General features: G+C 32.0%; 2 protein-coding genes across 2 annotated transcripts; both read left to right on the forward strand.

Moving 5' to 3' along the window:
- Nucleotides 1-4,616: 4,616 nt before the first annotated feature.
- LOC148282266 (lipid droplet-associated hydrolase-like) lies at nt 4,617-11,349 on the forward strand. The gene is made up of 2 exons (XM_088225361.1): nt 4,617-5,018; nt 9,567-11,349. Exons 1-2 carry the CDS (start codon nt 4,823-4,825, stop codon nt 10,277-10,279), a joined length of 909 nt encoding a protein of 302 aa, XP_088081487.1. The 5' UTR covers nt 4,617-4,822; the 3' UTR covers nt 10,280-11,349.
- Nucleotides 11,350-12,208: 859 nt separating this feature from the next.
- Nucleotides 12,209-15,846, forward strand: LOC148282267 (lipid droplet-associated hydrolase-like). The gene is made up of 2 exons (XM_088225363.1): nt 12,209-12,334; nt 15,097-15,846. Exons 1-2 carry the CDS (start codon nt 12,214-12,216, stop codon nt 15,807-15,809), a joined length of 834 nt encoding a protein of 277 aa, XP_088081489.1. The 5' UTR covers nt 12,209-12,213; the 3' UTR covers nt 15,810-15,846.
- Nucleotides 15,847-19,789: the final 3,943 nt, after the last annotated feature.

Here is a 19,789-nt window from a genome sequence, read left to right on the forward strand (position 1 = left end):
AATTATAAGGAATTTAAGGAAAAAATTTGATTGAGATCCACAAAAAATAAATGTTGTTTGTAAACATTCAAAAACAAACTTTTTTTATACATAAAAAAACATCTTTCCATTTTTTTGTAAATGCATCTTCTTCGAATGCAACCCTGGTAGATCGATGAATAAAACATTTATGTTCCTAACTTCTTTTTTACATATTTGATTAAAGATTTTAATATCTACGAACATGCACAGCGCAAAGATCTACATTTCTCTGAAAACCGCACGTAAATCGGTTAAGCCGTGTAGGAGGAGTACGGTGACATCACACGTACAGAGGAATTATATATATATATATAAAGATTATCATCGCCATGATTTTTCAAAGTTTTGTAATTTTGAAAATCCCGACCCAAACTTTAAAATGCCAAAGTCCGCGACGTCACGAGTTACAAATCTTAAATAAAATAAGTCGCACCCACTAAATGAAAATAAAAATCAGACTCCCATCTGTCAGTCTGTATCGATTTTTTGAAGTTTTGTGATTACTTCGCTGTGACGTCGAAAATTCTCTATGGTGAGTTTTCCCGATTGGTGGGTTGGCTTCTCGGTACCCGAAAATATATCAAAAGGCTCTGTCATTGGTTAATTTTGGGAACTAATGACGCGTTCAAAGGGGTGCATTTTTATCAAAATAAATTTTGTCCAATTAAATGCTCTAATTTTTACTGCGCGTAAGAAAACATTTTTTATACCGGATTTCCCGTTTCGCTGAACTTCCTTGGCGTACAATCTTACATGTCAACCCATTAAATAATAATTTCGCTCAGGGATGATAAATTGAATCATTCTGGAACTCATAATTTATAAATTAACTTTTTAAAGTCGACCGAATTTCTATGGTGATAAAATTTTATGTTAGATAGTGTTTTTTTAAAAATTATTTGCAACCAAAATTTTTAAAATGTTTTTTTTATCTATTGTATTATCGGAGCTATGATTTTTTAATGTTTTTGAAATTACTTCGCTTGTGACGTCTCAAGATATTTTCCCCTTCTTCTCGATGAGCTCTACAGATTGGTCAGTTGACCCACCGTAAACCGGAAATTTATCATAACTCTCTTACCATTGGTTGATTCGGAGGAACTAGTGACGTCATGTAAAGTAGTTCGTTTTAAACTCTTGTGTGGCTGTGATGTCACATTTACTAGTCTACATATGAAACAAGACCAGACGTACATCTCTTATTTTTTTTAATGGTGAAGTTGTATTTTTTGTACCTAATCTTCAAATGTTTATTTTCACACCGGATTCTAAAAGTAATTTTTGTATGACTGTACAAAAAATATTAATCCTTGCTACGTGACGAATGAATGTGACACGTGACACCAATACAGCAATACATCTGTATAAAAGAGAGCACGAAGATAGAACTCATAATATGGAAGACAGAGACGCTGTTCTGTGGCCAGTGTATGTGTGAAACATATTCAGTCAGCTATTGACAGTGATGGGGGACGCACGCATATAATATGACCAGCATATTTATGTTTTTTTATTGCTATAACAGGGCTAAATTATTTGTTTATTTATATAAATTAGAAAAAAGAAATATTAAACAGTATGCTTCATGTTTTTTTTTTTAAATACATGAACTTCAGAATATACCGTCTTTTCAAAGGAATTATTTACCACAGTCTTTTAAGAGTTAGTAAAATCAGATTTTTTTTTCATACATTTTTAAGAAACTTTGGCGTACAATTATATGCGCTGATTAGTACCGCGCGTAAGAATACATTTTTTATATCGAATTTTCTGTATGGCCGAATAAAAAAACGTAGTATCTTAATACATGTTGAGATATCTTAATGACTTTTAAAATTTGTGAATCATCTGAGATACAAAAATCACAAGTTTTTTAAAAATTTAAAGAATGTTCGTCTTTAAAAATAATAATAAAATAATCTTACAGTAATTCACTGTTTTTTTAAAAAAATATTTTAACACAGTGTGATGCTCATTTATTCCATGAATATAATTTAATTTTTATTAAAATATTTATAAGTCGATTTCGACAAAATACGAGATATGCCCTTTCGAAAGATGGACGACGAATTGTGCCGGCGCTGGCGCTGTAAACTATTCAGGAAGTAAATACTTAATTAAATAAAACTCGCAAATAATTCCGAAGAAAGGAATTGTTTTTGCTCGGATTAATGGTATTTATAAGTCCGAGAATATTGAAATTCTGATCAATTCGTTTTCTACCGTGGTTCAAGCAGCAATTTTGGTGGGCCGCGGTGATAGAATATTAAAATGACTTGTGAATATAAAATAGTTGAGCTCAATGGAGTCCAAACCCGTATTGCTTGCTGGGGAAAGCATATGGACATCAAATCCAATGAAGTAATAGTTTTACTACCTGCATTAGGAGCTGTGGCTGACGTGTACAAAACATTCGCAAAACACCTTAACAAATCAACAAACCTTCCAGTATGGGTTGTAGGTAAAGCTATGTAAATTACTTATTTTATTAAAATTGTTGCAACAGAGAGGAAAAACATTTTTGAGAAGGGAATATATGAGTCTAGGCACTTACAGGGCTTCTGACATGTTATTGGCTGGTTTAAGTGGCCACTTTACGCACTGTGTAACATTCACCATTCTGCCTATGTTTGAATACCCATATTTCCTCAACTCTTCCATTTGTTGACTTTTGTGAAGTAGAAGAGCTGAAACCTTTATTATATGGGTGAGATTCATCCGGCTGAACCAATTCACCTACTAGGCAACGCCTGAAAACAATTTTCCAATTTCGTGTTTTCCACACAGTAGCCAAGCTTTATAGACCTGGGTTTGGAGGTCGAAAACCATTCACGGGGATCCGTCACAATAGATCTTCACAGGTCGCAGTGACGTCAGGAGCTTACATAGCACTGACGAGTAAGAATAATAAGCAAATGTAATGATTAATGGCAATCTTTTTATATTTTACTATCTTAGGCTTAAGAAACAGATAACTGGGTGCCGGGAAGTGTATTCAGAGGTTACAAAGAGAAAATTCCCGATCTAAACATTATTGAAGTTCCCTATATACACCAGTTTCCACTGTTTTCGGCTGTCGAAGTATCAGAAATAACAGTCAAGATAATAAGCGAAAAAGTGGTGATAGAGTCAGCACCTCAGTCTCTGTTGTCGTATAGCAAATTTAACACCAACATAACGTCAATATCCATCTGATAGCTATATGAATTTAAATTTTGCACTAATAGCACTGTAAATCCATAGTAATATTAAAAATGCGAAAGTGTGTTTGTTTGTTTGTGTTTCCTTCGCGTCTCAACGGAGCGACCGATTGACATATTTTTTGTACACGGATAGCCGGAGAGGTGAGAAGTAAAATAGGATACTTATTTTTCATCTCGAATGAAAAAAAAATCAGTGAGAACAATTTACAAAATAGTATATCAATAATTATTTTTAAAAAACACCAAAAACATTGAAAATCTGCAACAGTGAAAAACCTTCATTTTAACATAATCTAATTTATTTATAAGATTAGAATGTGTTGCGAAAAAATAGGTGGACATCACCTTATAAATGAAAGTTTAGGAATATGCAAAAATTTCACGTAATAACAACCAAAATTTTTTTATATAGGAAATAGATCGGGTTGCGTCGCGAACTCACAGATCAAAGGTCCAAGGTTTGCACTCCCTTCTACCACAACTTGATTCCCATATCCTAATAGTTAGTTATTTACAACTCGTAGAAAATGGCCCCCAAAAAAGAAGTATGTTCGTAAATTGTAGGAACACAGATGTTTCTTTTTTAAAAATAATATATCTTTTTGTGATGAAGTGAATAGTGGATTGGCCGGATACCAGATATTTGGCGAGCTCCTAAGCCGGATATCTTTCAATAATAAACAGTTTTTCCAATTTATATCTAGGTGGTTTTCATTTATATCTTCCTTTATATATTGACCACGTTATATCTTTTTATAAGTCGACCAAAAATAAATTTTATAGGTTGATCAAAAAACAGTATACACATCCCGGTTCTTAAATATCTCCCATGGTAAAAAACAAAACTTTTAGTTGGCCTAAAATAAAAAAGAGATAAAATATTTTAATTATATTTTTACCGATCACTTATCTATCGATGAGTGCAACATAAATATGGTTTATAAGTTTTTTCATAAAATAATTATAATGTTTGAGGTTAGTTTCAGCCATTGCGCTTTATTTTTGTCACAAATATATTTTTAATCAAAAAATATTTTTTGATAAGACAGGGGAGTGTTATTAAGCGTTGTCTAGTAGGTGAAATAATTTAGCCAGATAAATCTTACCCACATCTATAAAGATTTAAGCTCTTTCACTTCATAACAGACAGCGGATGAAAGAGTTGAGAAAATGCGGATGTTCAACCATAGGCAGAATGGTTAATACTACACAGCCATGCCTAGACCTCCATATTCTTTTCTCAAAAATATATTTTTCTGTTGCAATCAATTGAAATATTTTTGAAACATTCAGAAAACTGTAATCCCCCTCTGTAGTAACTTTGATTACAGAGGTCATCAAAAACTGTTGACCAAAACATAACAAAATGAGAAGTCACTTTTTATTTGACAGATATAAACCAAAATATTATTAGTAAATCCATCTCAGTAAGTTGCAATGGGAAAAAAACTACTATTTAAAATGTTATCATAAAAATTGCAATTTTAGGTACCGCACAACTGCTATAAATCCAAACAATCATGTGATATTAGTCAATTCAAAGTGTGCGGTCATCGGAATTACATTTGAACTATTCGACAAAGTTTTTTTGTTTTAAGATGAAGTGTAAATTTAAACTAGTTGAATTAAATGGAGTTCCTACTCGCATTGGCTGTTGGGGCGAAAGAAACGAAAAATCAAAAAAATTCGATGAAATAATTGTTTTAATACCGGGGTTAGGAGGCGTCGTAGAAGTGTATAAAACATACGCAGAACATCTTCATAGATCTACAAATCTTCCAGTATGGATCATAGGTGAATACATTTTTTTTAACCTCGTCTTACGGTGGTAGCTACTCGGTCGTGAAATTATCTACTCTGTAATGTTATTGTTTACATTTATTTTTTATATAAAAAAAAAAAAAATATTGAGAAATCTTGACAAAATAAGTATAAAATTACAAAATGATTGGTAAATAAGTGGAAGTTTTCACCTCAAAACTACCTACAAGTGTTTTTAGGATGATAATAAACACGTAAAATTATCAGTGAATTTGTTAATGCGAGTAAAAAACATTGATTAATCGACAATGATTGATATTAAAATATGTAAAATCATGAAAATGATTCGCGATTTAACCTTTAGATACAATTTAACATGTACGCCTTTGTAATAATCACGCAACTAGCACAACTCCGCATTAGAATTTTTAATATTTTTTATTACAACAACAACAACAACAACAACAACAACAAACCATTTCCCCGTAACGGTAGGCATAGGGATAGAACACCACATCACTCTATCTTTGCATACAGATCTCGCTTCCTCTACATGCATACATCTTCTCATGCGCGCACGCCGACTATTCCGACTTTTGACATGCCCATCTTCAAGTATTTGTTGGATTTGTCTTTCTCGGACTTCCTCTATTTCTCCATCCATCAACATTATTGTAAATATTCTTAGCCATTCTTTCGCTGTCCATTCGCTCTACGTGTCCAAACCAGCGCAGAGCTCCTTTCTTGATTTTGTCGATAATGCTTGTCTCAGCCTTACATAATGTACGGATCTCAACATTTGTGCATCTATCGTGCATAGTTTTACCACGCATTCGCCTGAGAGATCGCATTTCGACAGCATTCAGCCTTCTTTCATCCCTGTTTTTCCAAGTCCATATTTTGCTCCCATTCATTAAGGTCAGGACCAGTGATCCATTATGAACTGCTTATTTTGCCTCTTGCGACAAACATCTATTTGCCAAGGTTGATTTAAGTGCACTGTTCACTATGTTCCCGGCACTCACCCTCCTTTCAAGATATTTTTCAGCTATTCCCTAGTAAATATACTTCCCAAATACACAAATTCACAGTGATTTCACATTTAGTCGTACTTTAATTTCTTTCAAAAACCATCACGTTCGATTTATCGACATTCATTTTTAATTTAGTATACTGTAATCAATAATAAATAAATGTAATATACAAATAAATATATACATGCATATAATATTCTCAGGAGTTACTTAAACTCATTACGGGCCATAAGAAATTATTAACACTGAAGAAATAAGGGTACTTCGAGGGGTTGAGGTGAGGAAAATTTGAGTAGTCGCATTGTATTTCCATTATCATTCCGTTTTGAGTAGTTATCATGATTTGAATTGGAGTTTATTGAGGTTTTGTACTAACCCTTCATGACAAAATATTTAAAAAATAAAAAAATAAATAAGTGCTTGACATGTAAAACTCCAAGGAAATATTCCTAGTAGCCTCACTAGATACAAAAATACATGTTTTATTTATTTCGACGGCTTACGCCTTTGACAAAGTATAAAATAATATTGAAAAACAATTATAATGAAACAAAATACCTGTACACAGTATAGAAAATATAGATACATGGAATAAAATCAGCAGAAAATAAGGAAATAAGAAAGAAAAATTAAATAAGAAATTATAACATAGGTATGCAACAAATTAACAATAAATAAAAGGTTTTAATATAAAAAGTATTGAAGTAACAGAGGCGATGTATCATAGTATAAACAGTAAAACAAGTGTAACACATAGAACATAATTATAATATGAAAAAAAAGTGATTAAAAAGTAATATTTTAAATTTGTATAAAGATAAATTAAATAAATCTAAGTTTCCATGTTTGTTTGCTAACATGTGGATCCGTGGAATAGGTGAGAATTTAGCATAGTTTGAACTATGCAAATCAACAGCAAAAAAAGTATTTTGTTTCGTCTCACGCTGTCTCACATAAAAAATCACACAATTTAAAAGTTTGGGACTATCAAGAACATTATTTAATAACTTGAAAAGTAGCACTAAATATGAAATTTCCTTTCTATCACTAATACATATTAATTTTAACTGCTTCATTAAACATTTAAAATTAAGCTCTTCAATTGGAATGTTTAATTTGAAATTCATAAATCCTAAAATCATGTGTTGGACCTTCTCCATACTGTTTATTTGGGTAATATAATGAGGAGACCAAACTGAGGACCCATATTCTAACTGGCTTCTTACTCGTTTTAAAGCTATTTAAAAAAAATATTTGTTTTATTTATTAATGACAAATAAAAATACACTATTACAACTAAATACTAATTTTTACATTTATCAAATACATATATTTATATTAACGTTTCCCATTACAGAAAAGAAATAAACAATTCATGTGTACATAATAGGGAGTGACGTCTTACAATAGTTTATTTTATTTTAATTAATAATATTTTTAGGATAATGTAAATAAATTACAAAAAAGATATAAACGATGTTTTCAATCAGTGTTACATAAAGAAGAATTAAAAATGTAATTTTTCACTTCTTTCTTAAATATGTTGTATTCCTGACTGTACTTTTTATTATCTTTGTTCATTTCATTAAAGAAAAATATTCCTCTGTAAGTATAATGATGTTGAGCAGTAGTTGTTTTTAATTTAGGAATTAAGATATTACCACCTGTTCTAGGTCGCGTACTTACGTTTTGTGACCTAGAAATACTACTATTTATTTTATCTTTATGTTTTTGAAGCAAACAATTCTTTTTATGTAGCAATTTTTATCTAAAACCTTAAATTTTTAAAATAATTGAACTATTTTAATATTATTATTATTATATTATATTGTTCAATATAAAGAATATTTTAATAATCATCATTCCCTTTCCGCACCTAATGGCGGATAAAGGCACTGCATCGGTACACTAATAGTAGCGTTTCTTGATCATTTTTGTTACATTAAGAAATATTCTAATGTGAAAACACCCTTTTTAATAAATATTTTATATCAACCATGTCGGGGATCAAACCCAACACCCCTTGCTAGGTAGGCAAACGCGCTCACCATTTATTATTAATACGTTTGTTTTAATAAAAAAATAAGAAATAGAGAATTTTTCAAAAATCATAATAAAATAAAAAAGAATAATAAAACAAAAATTAAAGGGAATATGGAAGTCTAGGCATTTACAGGGCTTATGACCTGTCATTGGCTGGTTTAAGTGGCCACTTTACACACTGTGTAACATTCACCATTCTGCCCACGTTTGAACATCCACATTTCCTCAACTCTTCCATCTGTTGATTTTTGTGAAGTAAAAGAGCTGAAACCTTTATCATGTGGGTGAGATTCATCCGGCTAAACCAAATCACCTTCTAGGCAACGCCTGAAAACAATCTCCCAATTTTTATACTTCTTCTTTTACCAGGTAGTAATTCAACAATGTTTGATTATGTCCAAATGCTTGCAAACTGGCTGGATTTCCTCCCTAGGGAGTTGTTCATATTTAAATTTATTTTAATAGAGGGAAAATTTTTGAGAAGGGAATATGGAAGTCTAGGCATTTACAGGGCTTATGACCTGTCATTGGCTGGTTTAAGTGGCAGGTTTCAGCTCTTTTACTTCACAAAAGTCAACAGATGGAAGAGTTGAGGAAATGTGGATGTTCAAACATGGGTAGAATGGTGAATGTTACGCAGTGTGTAAAGTGGCCACTTAAACCAGCCAATGACTGGTCATAAGCCCTGTAAATGCCTAGACTTCCATATTCCCTTCTCAATTTTTTTCCCTCTGTTGAAATGAATTTAAACAAAAATTAAAGACTTAATAATTTTGAAAAAAGCAAATAATGGTCTTTAATAATGTAGTTAAAATTAGTGAAAATGTCCCAAAAATATTGTCAATAATACAAAAATAGTAACTTCTCTGTGGCTGCGAATATATATTTAATAAAAAAAAATATTGCAAAAATATGACTATATAAATATAACAATAAATAATAATTAACTATAAGTCGTTAGTACATAGTCGTACTGGTTCCAAAAGCCACCCACTCCAGAATCAATAATTTGCTTTTCCCAAAAAAAAATTAATTGCTTTTCAAAATTATTTATTGTTTTTAATGTGAAATTTGTACTCGGTACACTATTTTTAATTTTATGGCCGATTTTGTTATTTTAAAAAGAAAAACATAACGCCCAAAATATCGTTCTATGACCGTTCCTTCACCCAGTAGGGGGTTGACATGTTTGGTGACATTTACCGACTGAATCAATAGGTACACCCTTATTTTATTAATACTAAACAATAAGGTGTTCGTCTAGTATAAAAATATGTAATACGTAATTAGTATCTACGCTTAAATATTTGTAATGTGTAATTTTTTATTTGAAATACTAAAATAATATTAAATACACAATAATTATTGTGATAAATAACATATAACATATTTATTCTAATGATCGCATGATTCATACAAATATGCAATGATATTTGTTTGATATTTGTATCTACTTAATAGACAATTATTTTGGTTTCAAATGGATTTTAATACATTTTTCCAGGTCACGGTGGTCACGAAGATGTGAAAGATGTTGATCCCGGTCCACTCAAGGGAAAGGAAGACTATTTTACTCTTCGAGCTGTACTGCAGCAAAAGATAGAGTTCTTCACGAAAACGGTGGATCCGGCGACCAGAATACACCTGGTGGGACATTCCTTAGGTGGCTGGATGTCTGTACAACTTCTCAAAATACCAGAAATCGACAAGAAGATAGTGTCTGTTACATTACTGTATCCTGCTTTGGAGAACATAGTCAAGACATCACGTGGAGTGCTTTGGGATAAATACTTAAGATACATGCTTTGGCTACTCCATTTTATCATTTTTACATTCGACTGTCTTGCCCTGAGCATCCAAAAATGTATCCTATCTAAAATCCTGTACTTCCAATTCAAAGTATCTCCGTATCATTTGGAAGAATTTACTCAAATACTTCGGCCGTCCACTTTCGAAAAATTTGCGCACATGCTCTACGACATGCTGGAAGTGGTAAAACATTTTGATATTGACATTTTGAGGATAAATAAAAGCAGAGTTAATGTTATTTATGTGGAAGATGATAGTTGGGTACCTGGAAGTGTGTTCAGAGGTTATAAAAAATGTATTCCTGATCTTAAAATGATTGCGGTCCCATATATGCACGAATTTCCGCTTTTTGCGGCAGTCGAATTGGCAAAAATAACAGAAAAGATTGTGATGGGATATTTACAGTAGTGATATAATAAAACCCTTGCTAAATAGGAATGAGTGGCGGCTTGTTTTGTGCAGCAAATTGTCTTGAAAACGTAAAAAAAATATTTTAATAAAAACGAACTACTTTGAGCGACGTCACTAGTTCATATGAATCAATCAATGATAGGAGAGTTGTGAAAGATTTTCGGTTTATGGTAAGTTCACGGACCAATTCGCAGAACTGAGCGAAGAGAACTTGAGACGTCACACGCGGAGATTTCAGAAATAAGGAACTTTAAAAAAATCATGGCGCTGTTACATGAACTATTTGTCTAAATTTTTGGCTTAGTTTAATAGTCTTTTAACAAATAAAAAAAACCCACTCAATTTTTTCATTGAAAACCTCGGCGAAAAAGTCAGGGAACATAAATCGTCATAATTGTAAAACAACGACGCATATGATTTTCTTCAACTTTACATGATAGCGGTTTAATTTTTTATTTTGCACTTATGTCATATCTCGGTAAGTACAGAATCATATCGTTTGATACTTGGGTCAGTTATATATATAATAAGTTTTTTCAAAGGAACATTTCTCACAATAAGCTTTAAAAAAATCCTAATATTATTTTCCAAAGTCTTCTTTAAAATATTATTTTTATGATCTAAAAATGAAGTTCAATTTCTTACCCTAGCATCCCTTCCGCAAACCCGTTATTAGGATTTTTTTAAAAGCTTACCTCGAGGAATGAACATTCCTCGAGGTGAATTTCTTAATTCCTCTGAAGTTTCGTGGTCTGGCCCTGAAAAACCGTGTATTCGTATATATTTATGAATATATTGATTTTTTAACCTGGAATATAAAATGGTTATGCCGGTGGGTAGTGCAATCGTGTTATTCAATCGTATCACCTCGGATGTCGATATATTTCCTGACAGTGGGATTTCTCTTGGGAATGCAATTTCCAAACTGTAATAATATGTACTCGTATATCCATTTTACATTACCTTATTTTGTCTTTCCTATTTAATAAATCTGATGTGTATGTTTTGTAATGTATTGATAATGAATAAGATACTCTGTAATGTTTTCAATGTAAGTAAAAAATAAATTAATTAAATAAATAGAGCCTTTATAAAACCTTTACAATATAATATCGACTCTGGAAAGGAAAAAAGTTACCAAACGACATGTTACATCCTGCAACTGTACAGAAGAGCCAAAAAAAGTTTTTAAGTCAATTTTTACTTTAAAAAAAAAACTCACACATACGTTTTATTTTGACGAGATCCCTACATAAATTAAATAAAATTTATCTTGTATAAACCTCATATTAATTTTGAAAACTTTAATTGGCTCTTCTGTAAAGTTGCTAAAGGGCCATTGGTAACTTTTTCCTTTCCAAAGTCGATAAACCAAAAAAATTCAATGCCAAAAGTCAACAGATAAAAGAGTTGAAGACATGCGGATGTTTAAACTTGGACAGAATGGTAAATGTTACAGAGTGTGTAAAATGGCCACTTTAACTAGCCAATGACAGGTCATAAGATTTCCATATTCCCTTCTCAAAAATGTTTTCCCTCTCTGTTGCAACAAATTTAGTAGTTTTCCTGTTTACAATTTCTATTGGTAGTGTAGATGAACACAAGTTTGCGTTTTTTTCCCTATATAAAACGTTAGATATTCAACACCTAACCAAAGTCTGTTCTAATTATATTCATATATGGACTTGTCAACGACGAAATTGTTGAAAAAAGTAATTAATATACAATACAATACAATACAGAATTTTTACTCTATGAGGATAATTGAATCAATAAACGCGTCACTTTCGATCAATCGATGACACAGCTTCCAGTATCAATCAGTAACGCAAAATAAGTGGGCTGTGTAATTAAATAAAATGCCGTGTACATTTAAAGTAGTTGTATTAAATGGCGTTCAAACGCAAATTAGTTGCTGGGGTGAACTCAACATGGATTCCAAACCCAAAGAGTTAATAGTTATTATACCAGGAATAGGAGCTGTTATTGGAGTCTACAAGACGTACGCAGAGGAACTTCATAAATCATCTGATATTCCAGTATGGGTAATAGGTAAAAGCAATTGCTTTACTCATTTAAAAAAAATATACATGTTAATAAATTTCATAAAAGGTACATGTTTAAAAAAACATTAGAGAAATAAACGACGGGTGACACTTTAATAAAAAAAATTGGATATCCAGTGACCGGCAACATCACTTTCGCGACATCTTCGAGACTGGTATCTTTATTAAGGAGTTCAATGTATTTATACAAAACAGAGGTAAGGATAAAGAATTCAAAATTACATAAAAATGAATGAAATAAAGTTATTTTTAGCTTGAAGATAATTTTCAATTTTTTTTCGGGTTAACTAACGAGTTGATATAATGCTATTTAATGAGTTTAAGTAATTTATTATTATTATTTTTAGTGTCCCATCCTTCGTGAGTGTGATTTTTGTCAATTATGATTTCTAAAAAACCAAGGGTAAAAAGTCATTTGTAAAAAAATATTACAATGGGTAAAGTAATGGAGAATGCACGTGTGTTATCTGTTCATTAAGTAATTCTACGTCGGGTTTATTTTTTAATCTATTAATTTCGAGAATTTCTAGTTTGTCAAGTTTATGGCCTTTAGGTGCAATGTGAATTTTTTTACATTATTTTTTAAATCAAAGGAATGTTTATTTTCTATTAAATGATTGGCAAAATTTAAATTATCTTTATTACTAGACCATGATTGTATGTGCTATTTTATGCGTGTTTTTTTACATTACATTACATTTTTTTTTGCACCACAACAGGCCAGGAGGCCTAATTACAGTGGTGAATTACATCACAGAGCACCCAGGCTTGAGAAAAATCACATTTTAATTTTTTGTGTTCTCACCGGGAATCGAACCCGGAACCTTCCGTGCGTGAGTCAAGCGTCTTGACCACTACGCCACGGAGGCCGCTTTTAAAGGCTTTTAAAGGCCTACCCGTTTGGCCTACGTAGCATGTATTTTTAGTCATTACAATTAAGAAGGTAAGTTCCTAAGTTGGAAAACTTATCTTTTTTGTCTTAAGTATTAACCAACAAACTAGCTAAGGAGTTATTATTGTGAAAGGCTGCGGCGGCTTTATTTTCATTTATCATTTGTTCAATTTTACGACTGGTTTTTCCAATATACGAAAGTTTTGCCCAACGCTTTCGGTCAAACCGGTCACTGTATATTCCAAATTTGTGGATTAAAGTATCACTCGTCTTTTATTTCTATAATAAATTACAATGAACATAAACTTAAATGTTTTTTCAAGTTGTTGTAATAGTAATAATATTTTGAGTGTGTTCAAGTGAGAACAAAGTGAGCGTGTGTTTGCGGAGAATTAAGTACTACACTTTTCTCCCGAGGGAGTTAATCACGATTGAAATATTTATTATAGTGCAACAAATCTTGTCCTGACTCTGATCAGCATATATTTAATAATGGGTAGAGGATCAAGAACGCTGACAATTTTAAATACTTGGGAGTTCACATAGTTGAGGATGGAAGCATGCACAAAGAGCTCGCAACCAGCCTAGGAATTGCTGGAGAAACTTTTAACATGATGCGTGTTGTCAGGAACTCTGTGTCCAAAATCTGTGGATTTATTTTGCGAATATCTAAGCCATTCAAAACCCCAAAAATTGCAATAACATTGTATAACTCATAAGGTGGATCTGTCCGGCCCCGCATTGCTGAACATGGACTATGAAAGGTCCATCCGATTTATTTGAGTATAAATTTGCGCGATTCGGGAGAGTTTGGGTGGAAGGATTAGGAGGAACTTGGTTGGAAATAGATGGGGAGGTGTTTTCCTGAGGAATATAAGTAAAAGAAGAAAAAATATCAACACTCATCGCCTTTGCGGACGGAAGTGTCTCCTCAAATGAGTCAGCCTTCAGAAGGCGTTTAGTTCGGACTTTTGATGACTGTAAAATAGGTGAACTCATACCACAGGCATCCTCTTCAGCAAATCTCACTGTTCCCTTTTCATCCGGAGGATCTAGAGGTTTCTCCCCGCTCTCCATATTACAGAACAGGAATTTACAAAAATGAAAAAAAAATAGTTGAAAATAGAAATTAACTCACAATTAATGAAGAAATTACAGATAATAACATTACTTATTACTAAAAACCTATTACTGTAAGCAAAGAATAAACAGGAATACTTATCCCGTATGCAGAGACAAAACTTAAGGTGAGGAAAGTACATTCAAATTTCAAATACAGAGAATAACCCGAAGGTGAAGACAATAGAATGTACTCTCCTCACCGTAAGGTTTGTCTCTGCATACGGGTATTAATCTGACACAATTGGGTACAATACAAACACTTAACACAATTACAGTAAATAAACTCGGAGCACTTTGACAGTTGAACTCTTCTCAAGCCTAAACACAGAGAAAAAACTATAATTGGACATTCCAGTGTTTATAAGTTACTATTAGAACTTTTCTTTTATACTTTTCCCGTATTCTAAGAATTTGTAGAATTTTAAACCCAGTGTAATAACTACCTCTCGCTTAAAGAGAACCCCTTTAGCTCTATTTTATGCGACAAAAGCGTTCCAAATGTTTGGTTTGGTAAGTAAAAAGTTGACTAACAATCGACCAACAGACGGTTTCGGTTTGCGATTGCAATTCACGACCTAAGTACTTAAGGCCCATTGCATTGCTGTTAACTGTAGCTAAACTAAATTGCAGTCGGGTTGATCATCATATAATGGTTTTTGTCCGTAAAGGCGACTAGTTTAGCCAATGGCGTATTTAAGACTAAGATTTTAAACAATTTTTCACGAATTTTCCAGGTCACGGAGGACACGAAGAAAACGAAAGAGTGGATCCTGGTCCTCTAGAAGGAAGAGAAGAATATTTCAATCTCCATGGCATACTGAAGCAGAAGATAGAGTTCTTCACGAGGATGGTAGATCCAGAAACCAAAGTACACCTAGTGGGACATTCCTTAGGTGGTTGGATGGCGGCAAAACTTCTGAAGATACCAGAAATTGAACAAAAGATTGCGTCAGCTACGCTTTTGTATCCAGCTTTGGAACACATGAATAAAACAAAAGTTGGAGGGATATGGGACAAATACTTAAGACACATAAAGCCATTACTTTATTTAGTAGTTAATTTATTTTACTGTCTTCCACAATCCGTCAGGGAAATGCTTTTGTACGCACTAATGTATTTACTATTTAGAAAATCTCCGTTAAACTCAAATGAGTTTATGCAAATTTCAAAACCATCCGCTTTTAAAAAGTTTGTACATTTAAATTCTGATATGCTTGACGAAATTCATGAAGTCGACATTGAAAATTTAAGATTGAACAAGAGTAAAATCAGTATTGTCTTTACGGAAAACGACCACTGGGTACCGGGAAGTGTGTTCCGAGGTTACAGAGAGAAAATTCCAGGTCTGGATATTACAGAAGTTCCGTTTGTACACGAATTTCCAATATTTTCTCCATTTGAAGTATCAGAGGTCACACAGAAGATCATAAATAGATACACTAAATAAGGAAATATTACGTACTACGAATACCGGTGTAAATCAATATGGCTATTAAAGAGAAATGATTTTATGCATAACTTTAAAAATAAAAATAAAAAGGAAATATTGACGTGCTTTTATTTGGATAACAACCAGCTATATTTATCTTATATATAAAACAAAACAAATTACAAAAGAGACAATTACAGGTTTTCACAAGTAGCATCACAGTAAGTTAAAAATATTTCCGAACATAAAATGAACAGTAATCTAATGTAAATCAAAAAGAAAAGAAAAAACACTACGAATTATTTCGAAACAAAACGCCGCACGTCATTATTCGCAAATAAATCTTTGTTTAATGATTTTGTAATTAAGTACATAAAAAAATATTAAATGTTCGCCATAAATATGAATTTTGCCTATAATTTGATGAAACAAGAGGAATATGAAGAAGTAGGTTATTTTTTAGAACTTCGGAAGGAGCATTAATTAAAAGTTGTCATTGTAGTTCAGGACAGTCAATTGAACCAGAGGCAACTTTTAATAAATAAATTATATCAGCTATTTCACGACGTTTTTGCAGAGGTAATAAGTGTTTTTTTTTTACATATTTGAATACGTTGTTCGGGTTTAAACTCAAATTTCAACCGAAAACACATGTACTTAACAAATTTATTTTGAATATTTTTAATGCGTAATATCTGCACATTGTACATGGGATTTCATATTTGTGATGCATTTTTACCTAAATAGTTCGATTTTTGGGGCCATTTTTAACGAGTTATAAATAATTCACTGCTAGAAAATGGGAATCAAGCAAGGGTAGAGTGGGGTTTGAACCTCGGACCTCGGACCTCGGACCTCTGATCCGTGAGTCCGCAACACTAGCCACGGGACGAAAACCCGATTAAAAAAAGAAATCGTAAAAAAATAAGTCCGTGGAAAAACGCGTTTGTTTGGCATTGATAATTGTGACGTCATAATTCGTGACGATATAAATTTTTCTAATCTATAAAATTCTATAAAAATTTTAACGGTTACTTTATTTTTTTATTTTATTTTATTTTGGAAAGCCAACAGATTACAATATTTATTAATTACAGTGTAGGTTAAATTATATATTAAGATCCAATTACAGGCCTTCTCGTAAGCTAAAAGATAAATATTACTAATAAGAAGTTAAGAATAGATATTAAATTTAGATATGTATGTACATTTTACAGTGCGGATAACATAATAATAAGTATACATACATATGCAGCGAGTATAACATTTGCGATAATTATTGAGCCTTATAAGAAGAACAACTTAATTGAAGAAAATAATAATTATAAAAATAAAATAAAAAACTCAAAAACTAAAATAAAATAAAGTGTTTATAATAATTAACCAAATATCAAACTCACATACACATGTACATGTACACATCCATACACAATCTAACTGCACAGGTAGGTATTTCGGTTAAATAAGATATTATATAAGAGAATATTAAAAAACATATTTTAAAAAAAATAAAAAATATAAAAAAAAATTAGTGAAACATAAATTGATTTTCAATTACTTTTCTAAAATTGTTGCATTTTATATTATTAATATCAATATGGTTAAATTTATTGTTATACAGATTGCAAGTTCTACATATATAAGAATTTTGGCAAGCATTAGTTTTATATTTAAAAATATGAAATTGGTTTTTGTTTCTGGTCTGCGCTACAGGGATCCTAAAACCAATTAGGGATAGGAGCTGTGGACAGTCAACCTGATTATTCATAATTTTGTACAGATATACAAGGTCAGCTACGTTTCTACGGGTTTTCAGTGGTTTTAGGTTAAGATGAGTGAGAAATTCATTGGTTTCATTTTCTGAAACCCTTAATTTAAATCTGCAGTATGATATAAATTTTGATTGAATAGATTCAATTCGATGAATGTATTTTTTATAATGAGGGTTCCAGGCAGGTGACGCAAATTCTAACTGACTTCTTACATATGTACAGTACAATAGTCTAATGGTTTGTATATTACTAAAGTCATTGCCTATGCGAATTAGGAAACCCAACATTTGATAAGCTTTTTTTACGATTGCATTAATGTGAGCTTCAAAAGTTAATTTAGAATCAAGTATAATTCCAAGATCGCGAATTTCGTTTACTCTAGAGAGGATATTGTTATCAATTGTGTAGTTAAAATTAGTTTTTGTTTTATTTCTAGTGAAGGTCATTACATAACATTTATTAGTATTTAGTTTAAGGTGATTTCGTTTGCAGTATTCATTTAGCCTAATAAGATCTTCTTGAAAATTAGAGCAATCTTGATGTGAATTGATTTCAGAATAAATTTTCATGTCGTCTGCAAAAAGTAAAAATTTGGCAAATTTAAAACATTTACTGATGTCATTGATGAAGATGATAAAAAGTAGCGGCCCCAAGTGCGATCCTTGGGGAACACCTGAGGGCACGCTTACGTCCTTTGAGATAAACCCGTTAATGGCCACTGATTGAAGTCTATTACTTAAGTAGGAAACGAGCCACCTGTACAGATCACCATGAATACCCAAACTCCATAGTTTAGTAAGGAGTATGTTGTGTACAACGGTGTCAAAGGCTTTGGAATAATCAGTGTAGACTACATCTATTTGAACCCTTTCGTCCATAACCTTTGAAACGTATTCTAAAAATAATGTTAGGTTGGATGTGGCAGATTTAAATTTGACAAAACCGTGTTGATTTTCAATAATTATGCTCTGGACAGCATTGTATAGTTGATTGTAAATAATTTTTTCAAAAATCTTACTCATGACACACAGTTTAGATATCGGGCGGTAGTTTTTCACATCATTTTTGGAGCCAGATTTGTATATCGGGGTAATGAGGGCACGTTTCCATATGTCAGGAAATACTCCCTCACTTAGTGATGTTTTAAATATTAGTAACAGGGGTTTGGCAATTTCATGACAACACATTTTGATAAAATATGATGGAATATTGTCACTTCCTCCACTTGAGCTATTAGAGAGATTCTTAATAATATTAACAATCATATTTAGAGACATAGGAACACTAGAAATATTAACACGATCATCTTTTTGTACACTCATATTAGGTGTTTGTGGATGAGTATGATAGTTGAATGAGGATGCAAAGTATTGCGAAAGCATCTCACAGACTTCTTTAGGATTATCTGCTTTTGTGTCCCCGAATATCATTGATTGTGGTAAACCTTGATTTTTACGCTTACTTTTGACGAAATTCCAAAATAACTTTGGGTTTTGTTTAATTTTTTGTTCAGAATTATTAACAAAACTTTTGAAACAAAATTTAGTCATTCGTTTTTGTCTTGCGCGTAATATACCAAAATCAATTTTATCGAGAGGATTGTTGAATTTTTTCCATTTTTTAAACATTTTGATTTTCTCTTTGGTTAGTTTAATTAAAGCAGGGCTGTACCAAATTGGGTAAGAATTATTTTGACTACACTCTCTTGTGGGGACATTGGTGGAGATAACGTTTTTCACTTTCTCATAAAATATATGTACTGCTGTATTTGTTGGAAAGTTAGATAGTTCCCTTTCCCAGTTAATGTTACTCAGGCAATAATTTATTTTACTATAATCGGCTTTTCTGAACAATAGAATGGAACGGGATTGCCTTTGCATTGGGATATAAGGTAACTGTTCTAAATTAATATGTAATGCGTCGTGATGACGACATTCCGGGATTAAGGGCTGAGTAGGTTTAGTCATTACTAGCCTAACAGAGCTTATGGCGAGATCAAGATATTTGTTGTTACTATTCGGTATCGAGCAATATTGGGAGAGTCCGGTAAATGATAATGTATCAGAGAGTTTCAAAACATTGGTCGATTGAACACTGTTAGACAAAAACATTGTTCCATCTGTATTCTTATGCCACGAAGCTTGGGGTAGGTTAAAATCACCTAATACGAGAAATTCTTCGTTGGGTTTCATAGTTCTGAGCTCGCTTAGTTTATCGAGAAAATTG

Source organism: Micrasema longulum, unplaced genomic scaffold (assembly GCF_059751315.1).
Source record: "Micrasema longulum isolate JH-2025_06_02 unplaced genomic scaffold, ASM5975131v1 h1tg000346l, whole genome shotgun sequence".
Classification (NCBI taxonomy): Eukaryota; Metazoa; Arthropoda; class Insecta; order Trichoptera; family Brachycentridae; genus Micrasema; species Micrasema longulum.

Bases quoted from the DNA above. Each gene is read 5' to 3' on its own strand.
- LOC148282266 (XM_088225361.1), top strand. From the start codon at position 4,823: ATGAAGTGTAAATTTAAACTAGTTGAATTAAATGGAGTTCCTACTCGC. The intron at 5,019-9,566 runs GTGAATACATTT...ACATTTTTCCAG, and splicing joins TCTTCCAGTATGGATCATAG to GTCACGGTGGTCACGAAGAT.
- LOC148282267 (XM_088225363.1), top strand. From the start codon at position 12,214: ATGGATTCCAAACCCAAAGAGTTAATAGTTATTATACCAGGAATAGGA. The intron at 12,335-15,096 runs GTAAAAGCAATT...CGAATTTTCCAG, and splicing joins TATTCCAGTATGGGTAATAG to GTCACGGAGGACACGAAGAA.